This window comes from Macrosteles quadrilineatus, unplaced genomic scaffold (assembly GCF_028750875.1).
Source record: "Macrosteles quadrilineatus isolate MER2022 unplaced genomic scaffold, UCM_ALF_1.0 Scaffold_8__2_contigs__length_117827958, whole genome shotgun sequence".
NCBI lineage: Eukaryota > Metazoa > Arthropoda > Insecta > Hemiptera > Cicadellidae > Macrosteles > Macrosteles quadrilineatus.
Window position 1 is genome coordinate 30,912,813 of NW_026542601.1, and position 10,326 is coordinate 30,923,138.

General features: G+C 34.3%; 1 protein-coding gene across 1 annotated transcript in view; it reads left to right on the forward strand.

The window, feature by feature from the left end:
* Positions 1 to 8,326, forward strand: part of LOC129001027 (APOBEC1 complementation factor-like) — a 31,936-nt gene extending 23,610 nt beyond the window's left edge. Inside the window, exons 4-6 of the mRNA XM_054428165.1 lie at positions 1 to 135; positions 1,994 to 2,093; positions 7,971 to 8,326. Of these exons, the coding sequence (XP_054284140.1) occupies positions 1 to 135; positions 1,994 to 2,093; positions 7,971 to 7,977 (242 nt within the window). The 3' untranslated portion in view covers positions 7,978 to 8,326. The remainder of the gene's footprint in view (positions 136 to 1,993; positions 2,094 to 7,970) is intronic.
* Positions 8,327 to 10,326: the final 2,000 nt, after the last annotated feature.

Sequence of the window (10,326 nt, forward strand, 5' to 3'; positions counted from 1 at the left end):
GCAATGAAGAGAAATCAACCTGTGAAAAAACCCTTCTGAATCCCCCAGTCGGAGGTCCGCAGGGAAATTCCTGTAGCTTGGAGAAATCTCTCGGACTTGCCATGCAGTCTTTAGCCACGCTGGGTCCGATATCAGGTTAGCTGTTTTATCATTCAATCATTTGATTTGTTATAATTTTACCACACTGAAAAACAAATTGAAAAAAAAAGTTTAAAGTTAACAAATTTTAAGGTAAGAATTCTTATATATCAGTTTTTTGAACGAGGTTATTTAAAGTATTAACTATTGTAATGTGTTAAAAAACAGCACTTCAAAATTATTTAATTATAATTTTTTTCAGCCAACGCGCAAAGTAACCTGAACCTGCAGCCCGGAACAGGCTTATTGCAGCAAAACCGGCTTTTCGCAACTCCTGTCTCTCCACTAAGCATTTAATTTTAGTAAATTTCTCATATAGGGTATTTTTTTGTTTAAGTATGTCTGTATTATGTTTCTGTTTCTCCTGTCCAGGAGGTAATTTGATAAACTATAAGTATACCCTTGATTGTTATACAATTAGATAATCTATCATCAGAGAACACATTAAAACTAATAGTCTTAAATAGGCCCTAATTAAGGAATTCAATTGGCAGGTATGTTTATATTGTATGCATTGGCCAGCTAATGTATTAGCTACTTTTTTGTGTTTAAAGTTTAAACCCTGGTCTTGTTAGTATTATGTCAACCTTTCCTTAGAGAACATTATTAGTAGCCTAATGACAAATGTTGCCAGTGTCTAATTTTGATCATGTTTTGGATTGACCAACAGCCTTCAGATTTGAGCAAGAACACTACAACCACCAGAGACGGAACCAGGACTGGGGGGCACACTTAAATGTTTACATATTAAGTATACAAATCTTTACCATTGGTAATAGATATACCAATGAAAATGAGTGAACTTTATAAGGGTTTAAAATCAAACCCATTTTTGAAGTTGGGTTCGGTATATTGCTATTTGTAAAAACCTGAATTTGTGAAAAACATTTTGCTCTATTGGTTGACGACAATAATGATGTCCCCGCGATCGTGCGGGACGTGAAAGGAGACTTGAAGATTTTGCCGAAATCGCGAAATACAATGATGGTATCTTTGCAAATTGGAATCGTGGTAGGTGTTCAGGGTATTGTCCGAATCGCAGGAAACGATAACGAGTCTTGGTTTTCACGGGGATGTTCAAGATATTTCCAAAATCGTGGTAGACGATGATAATGTCTTGGCACCTACAGAGTTGTTCAGAATTTTGTTGCTATCGCAAAAGACGATGATGTCTTGGTGTTAACGGTAGATGCTCTCAAATCTGCCATGATAAGATTATGCTAGGTATAGCCGGGTTGTTCCCGCCATCGTAGGAGAGATGCATTATCTACATGATTGGGGGAGATGTTGAAGACAATTTTAAGGTTAAATCCTACTGGTTTGTAGAGGCAAATGTATTGATTATCCGTTTATTTTTAACCGTTTTTAAACTTTTAACCAAAAAAACTATCTATTAGAAAACCAATAAATTGCCCTAAAAATAAATTGAGAAAAAATAATTAGTCAACACTCTCAAACCTCACAAATAAGAAACCCTTGACTATAAATATTGGGTATAAACTCAAAACGAGCTTCAAAATTTACAATAGAATGAAAAGATTACATACATACAACTTAAAGTTAATGCCAGACCCACTGATTATACAACTAAACTTTAAGACAGGTAATGTAATAAAGCTTAGAATATCAGTTTACGGTCACACCGGATTCAATCTAGCTATTACGTGTTAGGCCCGTTCGATAGTTAAACATTTTTGATGTCCGAGGGGGGAGCGCCCCCGGCTGGATCCGCCACTGACAACCACTTGGTTTCCCAGTCTCGTCTTTTCAATTAAATGTTCTTAATTTACCTTGTTTCTAATAGATTGCAGTACCTCAATGTTTATATAAGAACTAATTTGAACTAAATGTCTAGATGAGAATCCACTGCCTGGACAATCCGCCTCTTCTCTGCAAGGAGGACCAGTCCGTGAAGGATTGGGTGACATCTTGCCAACTGAACAAAAAGGGATGAGGTAAAAAAGATTTCTTACTGTTGTTTATTTTCTAACCTATCTCACAGATGGTCATGGTTGGAATAAACCATTTCAATTTTAAAAGTTGCCCACCTAAAAGCTGAAGATAAAAAATGAACTTGGGCGAATTGCGCCGCTAAATGTGTGGACTGATACCAATTACAGATTTCTGTCGAGTGCCCAGGACCTGCTATGCATTTAAATGCCCCTCGGTCTAATATTATTGTTTCCACCCCTGGTTGAAGTTACATTCCTATAGACCTTTATTAAAAAATTATTTCAGGCATTAACTTTTTTTAGGAATTATCTTGGTTTTATAAATTTTTTATCTTTATTTATGAATTCAATTTTTATAAAATAGTAAGCTCATGTTTGTGGGACTGAAACAAAACAATGAATAAATGAATTTATTTCCCATAATACAAAACACTTTACAAACATAATAATTGTTGAGAAATGTAAACTGGTCACTTTTTCAAGTAGTGTGGCCAGTTAAAAGGTTAATCATACATAATAAATAATAAATTGTTGAGCCTAGCATCAGATGACAAATATTTTATCCGCCTGCTGTAACATCTGGGCAAAACTTAGACTAAGAAAGTGTTAACAAAATACACATAAAATAAGGTAACAGTAACACAATCTTATACCAAAGAGTTGGCAAGATAACCTACATCCTGTTGAGAACCAAGCCAAGTGATTGTTCTTTTACAAAAGTGTTTGAAATTTGTTGTATTTTTAATATGAAGCGGAAGCTGATTGTAAAATTTTGGACCTAAGTATTGAAATGAATGTCTGAAAAAAGTTTTGTTTACTTTGGGTAATTTGATAGATTTATTTGCAAAACTTCTTGTACTGTAAGGATGATTTGGAATTATATTTTCTCTGTTTCCGCTCCGGATGAAGAACAATCTCAGGACTTTAAAAATAAAAAGATGTTGAACTGGTAGAATGCATAACTGTTGGTATAATGGAAAAGAGCTAGTTCGTTTAGGTTTTTTGAGAATTATTCGCAAGAAAAAATTTTGAGTTGTTCTAATCTTCTCTAATAATGTTTTGTAAGTACCTCCCCAGCAAGGCAAGGCATATTGTAATCTTGAATTTATCAATGCAAAATAAAGTGTTCGTAAAAGTGAAGTGTTACAAAAATTTCGTAGAAAATAGAATTTTCTAATTTGTGATCTTAATTTTGAGTGTAGTTCTAAAATATGGTGTTCAAAAGTTAGTTTTTCATCAAGCAAAACTCCCAAGTATTTAATCGATTTAACTTTTTCTAACAATCCAACCTGCAGAAGAGCCCTCTTGCAAAAAAAGCATGATCCGAGACTACCTGTCACTCGAGGTACTCTAATCAAAATGTAATTTATACTACCGGTATATCAATAAAAGTCATTAATTGATAGCTAGGTCTTACCTTAGCAATCCTATTTTGTAGATCCAAAATTAATTCCGGACCTGAAGGTCCATCATCAGTCTATGGAAACCCCCCAACTTGGAGGGGGGCATAACATTTTTAAAAACAATTTGTTGAAATTGGCGTTTTTATGCTATTTTGAGACATTAATATAACAGACCTAGCTTGATAATCCAGAGTTTAAAGTATTAGTTTATAAAGTGGCTTTATGTCCGTCAATGGGGTCAGGTCAGGTTGCTTAGCTGTAAAAAACACATTTAACTGTATTTTTGTATCCATGCCAACTTTTCATTCATTTATAACACCCGAAATGTGTGGTAAACTATTTTGGATAATTTCAACCCAAATAATAATGCCTATGATAAACAGCAAAATTCCAAGGTTATCAGAAGTTTCAGTTTACATAATACAAGCTTATTCAAATCAACTTTAAGCAGCATAAACTGGGATGTGAAGTTAGAGGGCAATTTTAATGATTTTAACAAGTTTTTCTCCACCTTCAAGAATGCTATGGATGTCTGCTTTCCTGAGAAAACTATTACACCAACAGATCTTAGTAAAAAATCCAAAGCTAAATGGTTCAGTCGTGAATTATCTGAGAAACGTAAGGAAGTAACAAAGTTATATGACTTCTGGCAGTGGGCCCAGAGGTATAATGTGCTGGTTGAAGAGACAAAGCTAAGGTACAAAAAAGCTAAAACCAGCTACAAAAAAGCTCTTGCTCATGCTAAACTAGAATCAAATGCTGATTCGATTGCTTCTGCATCCAATCCATGCAAAAGGGCCTGGGAGCTCATTAACAAGTGTAAAAGCAGAGTGATCTCGCCAACTATTGACTCGCTTACACCACAGATTTTCTCTGACTTCTTCGTTGCCTCTATAGATGACATCCGTCACCAAGTTCCACCTTCAGTAGCTGTAGCATCCCAGCTCGCCTTGAAACCTTCTGTCTTTGAGCCAGCTTTGTTTAGGATGAGGCCTGTGTCAAGTGAGGAAGTGGTGAAAATAGTTCATGGTATGAAAAGTAGCAAGTGTCGTGATATCTATCAAATTAGCTGTGATCTAATTAAAAGTGTGCTTCCCGAAATCTTGCAGCCCCTAACATCTTGTATAAATCTTTGTTTACTTTCTGGAAATTTTCCTGAGTGTCTCAAATTTTCAAAAGTAGTTCCAGTTTTTAAGAAAGGTGATTTGTCAAATCCAGAGAGCTATAGACCGATCTCTGTCGTACCAATCTTTTCCAAAATTTTAGAAAAAGCTATGATACACCAAGTGAATTGTTTTTTTGAATCTAATAACTTGTTTTCTAAATTCCAATTCGGCTTCAGAGGTGGTTTGTCAACTGTGGATGCAGTCGGAAGCCTGGTCTCTGCTGCTTTAACAGGTTTTGAAAAGCATGCGGACACACTTGCAACCATGTGTGATCTTTCAAAGGCATTTGACTGTGTTCCGCATGACATTCTTCTTGCTAAATTGGAATATTATGGTATCAGAGGTGTTGAGCTAAAACTTTTTCGCCAGTATTTGACCAACCGCTCGCAGAGAGTTTGTTACAAAAATAGTCTCTCTGATGCAGAGGTGATGAAAAGTGGTGTACCCCAGGGGTCGGTCCTTGGCCCTTTCCTGTTCTTGGTTTTGATTAATGACTTACCATCCTATGTTCCTACACCCTGTAAGTCAATAATTTTTGCTGACGACTCAACTTTTTTTTGTAATGATGTCAACATTGAAACTATTAAGGGTCAGATGGAAAATTGCATTTCTGAATGTAATATATGGTTTAAAAGTAATGGTTTGTTGTTAAATAGTAGCAAAACCCAGTCTATTTTGTTTAGCTTAAGAAACAGGAATCTTAGCTTATCTTATGTGAATGAGAATGTAAAACTGTTAGGAATACATTTAGACTCAAAACTCAATTGGAATTCCCACATAAATAATGTTACAAGTAGACTATCAAGAGTAGTTCATCTTCTTCGAAAACTAAAAACTTGTATACCAAAATCCTACTTGAGAATGGCTTACTTTGCTTTTTTCAATAGCATTATAAGCTATGGTATACTACTTTGGGGCTGTGGCCATGGCATGAAAAGAGTCTTGACAAAGCAAAAGGAAGCTATTAGAATAATTACAGGTTCTAGTTACCATGCACATTGTAAACCACTTTTTGTCCGAGAAAAAATTTTAACTGTTTATAGCTTGTTTATTTTTAAGTGTTTGTTACATGTAAAAGCAAATCTAGGTTCCATAGCTTTAAGAGGTGAAACTCATGTCCATTTAACCAGGAGGAGACAGTACTTAGATTTACCTCAGGCAAGGCTTGCGAAAACACAAGAATCCTTTTCTTATCTTGGTATTAAATTGTTTAACAGGCTACCTCTTGAGTCACACCATGTTAGCATGAAGTCCTTTAAATCTAGTCTAATGGCCTGGCTGCTTGAAAACCCGTTTTATAGCTTGGAAGAATATTTTAAATGTTCCAGAATTAATTTAAGTTTTAGTAATTAATTATTGACATTGACTAGTCTTGCTCTGTTATGTTTACACCTTGTTACCTTGTTTATAGTTATATAGATGGCATTGTTGATCTTTAGATATATATATATATTCACTCTTGTTAATTTATTAGTCTTAGTATCTTGACGTCAACTGTACAAGTGTGCAATCTTGTTTCTTGTTGAAATAAATCTTTGAATCTTTGAAGAATGCCTGATAACTTATGCTGTAGAGTAGTTTTGTTTGTTACATTATTGTTAAAGGCAAATGAAAACAAAATAATGTCACAAAAAATATGTTTCAATTAATCTATAAGTATAAAAGATGATGTTTGTATATATATATATATATATATATATATATATATATATATATATGTTTGGCAGTGATAAACTCAGACACCGCTGAACCGATTGCCACGAAACTTGGTACATACGTGTAGAATTTCATGGAATAGGTTTATACACCATCAATTTCGTGATCCGTCCAATCGGCTCCGCCCCAGTGGCTTTGGAGTTTCCCATGTTAACCTTATGAGAAATGGAATTAATGAATCTTAACAGCTGTTTCAATTAAACAAGTTGGTTCTGTTCTATGATGTTCAATAGCATTAAAGTTACAAGGATTACCAACAGGGTGCAGCACTATTATTTCTTTTACATTTATGACAACAGCTAATTTGCAACCAAAAGGTGAGTGAGCATAGCGAACGAACTTCAACCTGGAGGCGAGTTAGCGTAGTGAACGAGCTAAGCTGAAGGCAAGTGAGTGTAGCGAACGAGCTAACCTGAAGGCAAGTGAGCGCAGCGAACGAGCTCCAACCTAAAGGTGAGTGAGCGTAGCTAACGAGCTTCAACCTAAAGGTGAGTGAGCGTAGCGAACGAACTTCAACCAGAACGTGATAGAGCCATGCGAACGAGATCATCTTGAAAATTAAGAAGTTAAACGGGGCAAAGCCCGCGGGTTACAGCTAGTCTTCTATAAGTATAAAAGAGGATATTTGTATATATATATATTTGGCAGTGATAAACTCAGACACCGCTGAACCGATTGCCACGAAACTTGGTACATACGTGTAAAATATTATGGAATAGGTTTATACACCATCAATTTCGTGATCCGTCCAATCGGCTCCGCCCCAGTGGCTCTGGAGTTTCCCATGTTAACCTTATGAGAAATGGAATTAATGAATCTTAACAGCTGTTTCAATTAAACAAGTTGGTTCTGTTCCATGATGTTCAATAGCATTAAAATTACAAGGATTACCAACAGGGTGCAGCACTATTATTTCTTTTACATTTATGACAACAGCTAATTTGCAACCAAAAAGTGAGTGAGCATAGCGAATGAACTTCAACCTGGAGGCGAGTTAGCATAGTGAACGAGCTAACCTGAAGGCAAGTGAGTGTAGTAAACGAGCTAACCTGAAGGCAAGTGAGCGCAGCGAACGAGCTCCAACCTAAAGGTGAGTGAGCGTAGTGAACGAGCTCCAACCTAAAGGTGAGTGAGCGTAGCGAACGAACTTCAACCAGGACGTGATTGAGCCATGCGAACGAGATCATCTTGAAAATTAAGAAGTTAAACAGGGCAAAGCCCACGTTACAGCTAGTTCATTATATAGTACCAAAGTTGTTAGTTTATACATAATACTGCAAGAAATTGGTCTGTTTATTACTACTGTTGGAATTTTTTTTAATTGAAGAAATAAATCAGAAACTAATGAAAAATTTATAACATGTGTCAAAAAATGTCATACAAAATCTGTCTTATCTTACTAATTTTTTCTCGTACTAATACAATTTTTCTTGGATCTCAATTTTTATACCTTATCCTGGCTTCAAGGGGGGGGGGGGGGCAAGCCCCTCTCTGCGTGTGCCCATGCTTTCAGTGTTTCGCAAATGTATGTAATACAATTATGATTACATGTAAAATGTCTACAATTGATAGTTTTTTTGTTGTTTTTTTTTCAGATTCTAAAAGTTCCTGTCATGGTGAATTTTGAACTACGTAGATAAACAGGCCTATATATTCAATATTTTAAATTTTTAGAGCAACTAAATATAGTCTAGAATTTTCAGAAGTGTGAGAATTAATGCTCTGCAATTTGACAGATTGTGAAATGAAGTTATAAACGTAATTATTTTATTTATTTGATTATTTTAAGCTTGTACTCTTTTCAAGTACTGTATGTATTTTATGTTTATTGTATTCTCTGATCTATATTTTAATTCTTTTAACCATTATAATCCATGTATTCTTTTAACTTTTAACATATTTTTAATAAAAGTGATCTTTACCAAATTGATAGTGTCCAAATATATTTTTATTATTATCTTTTATGACAAAATTGCATACAATGTAACAAAATTACTGCTATAAGTAATAATATTAAATGTTGTTTGCTTTATAAGGTGTTTTAAAATTGCAAAACATTGATAAAAAAAAGTGTTTAACAAAAATATATGTTATAGGCCTATGTATTGTATTTGAATGGTGTTATTCAACCAAAAATATGATTTTCATTATTATGTAAGTTTTTACCATTAGTGTAAGTAATTTTGGGTATTGACATTTCTTGAAACAATCTTAAAACTCAATATAGTACCCTATTTTCATTAATGTAGATTGTATTACTTTTTATACTTTGAATAAAGAAGTCTAAAAGTTTGTACATCTTTTGTCTGAAGTCTTCCTATTGATATAGTTTTGGACCAATAGCTGGTTAAGGTAAAGGCGTTTGATGATGGACTCTAGCAGTATAAAACTAAATTAGTTTACTGAACTACTAACAAAGGATAATTTTCTGGGCAAGATAACTTAAACCATTTTAGCAGTTCTTCTCGGGTTGAGTTAAACCACCGACTAGGTAATAGTAAAACTTACTTTCCGATAATGTACCACGTTCAATTGGCCATACTCACCACTATCACCTTAATTTCAAGGCATGGATTATTATTTAAATTCAATTAAATTCAAAAGAAAATGAAATTCAATGAGCTATTGACGTAAGTAATCTAGTCTTACAATGGATTATTATTTTCTATTTTTTGCGAGTCAGTCCTTATTTGTCCCTTAAATCCTTAGGATCCTTAAATAAATCTCGGACCTGGGTTCTTGCAAGGATTTCAAATTGATTGCTGTATTCATATTGCCTGCATTATCTTAAGAACTTAAAAGAATGAATGAACTTAAATTCTGAATGAAAACAGTGTAAGTCTCAGTCTGGCTTTAGGGCATTTGACTAGCAATGGAACGTCACCAGGGTACGAGTCAGGCCCGGTCTGGCTCCACTGGAGGCCCTCGGCTAGATGGTGATTTGAGGCCCCCTACCGGAAATAAAACAAGGACCATGTGGTCTTCTCACGGCAACTAAAGTTAGCCTATGTTTGCTGCATGCGGCTAAGGTGGTTTTAAAAATTCCCTAACATTTTTAATAACTTTTGTAAAACTAACAATTGCTAAATTTCCATCAATAAAAAATCGTATTCATAAATTTATTCGTATAATAATAATAATATTATAAACTATTATAAAGTATAATAAATTTCTATTCGTGAATAGAAATACGAGCAAATTTTAATTGATTGATGCCTTAATTGGAATTTAATTTATGAATACAACGATTTTTAATTGATGGAAATTTAGCAATTGTTAGCTTAAAAAAAATATTAAAAATGTTAGGGCATTTTAAAAACCAACTAGAAAAGCCTAAAACAGGAGGGTAAAGGTGTTGAACTTTTCAAGGATTATACTCCTGGAAATAAAAGTATTATTAATGAAGAATGCTTGTCAGAATCCGAGTGGAAAGACAGTATAAAAATTATTGCAAATGTGGTCCCAGTGTGTGTCCTCCACAGCAGATGTCAGGGCAATAACCACTGCAGGCATGCCTGTGGTGAGATTGAAACCCTTGGCTTCTGTCCGTTTGGTGAACTTCTAAGAAACACCAGGCACCACAAAATAAGAAGTATTATAGTAAAAGCCTTCCAAAAAAGGTATAATACATAGGAAGTGCATGAAGAAGTACACTGTCTTCTAACTGATGCACCAGAAGAGTAGATATTTTATTGATCGAAAGAGAAACAAACAAAGGGATAATTCTCGATCCAAAAATTTGATTTAAAATAAATCTAAATCCACCTAATGAAGTAAATGAGAAGAGAAAAAAATTATGAATGTACCTTTGAATATTTTAAGCAAAATTTTAAAAATGGAGGTGATTGGATTGTTTATTGGTTCTAGAGGAACATTATCAAAATGTTTGTGAACTTTTGAAAACAATATGATTTGGACAGCTCCTTTTTGAAAATTATTCATGAAACATTA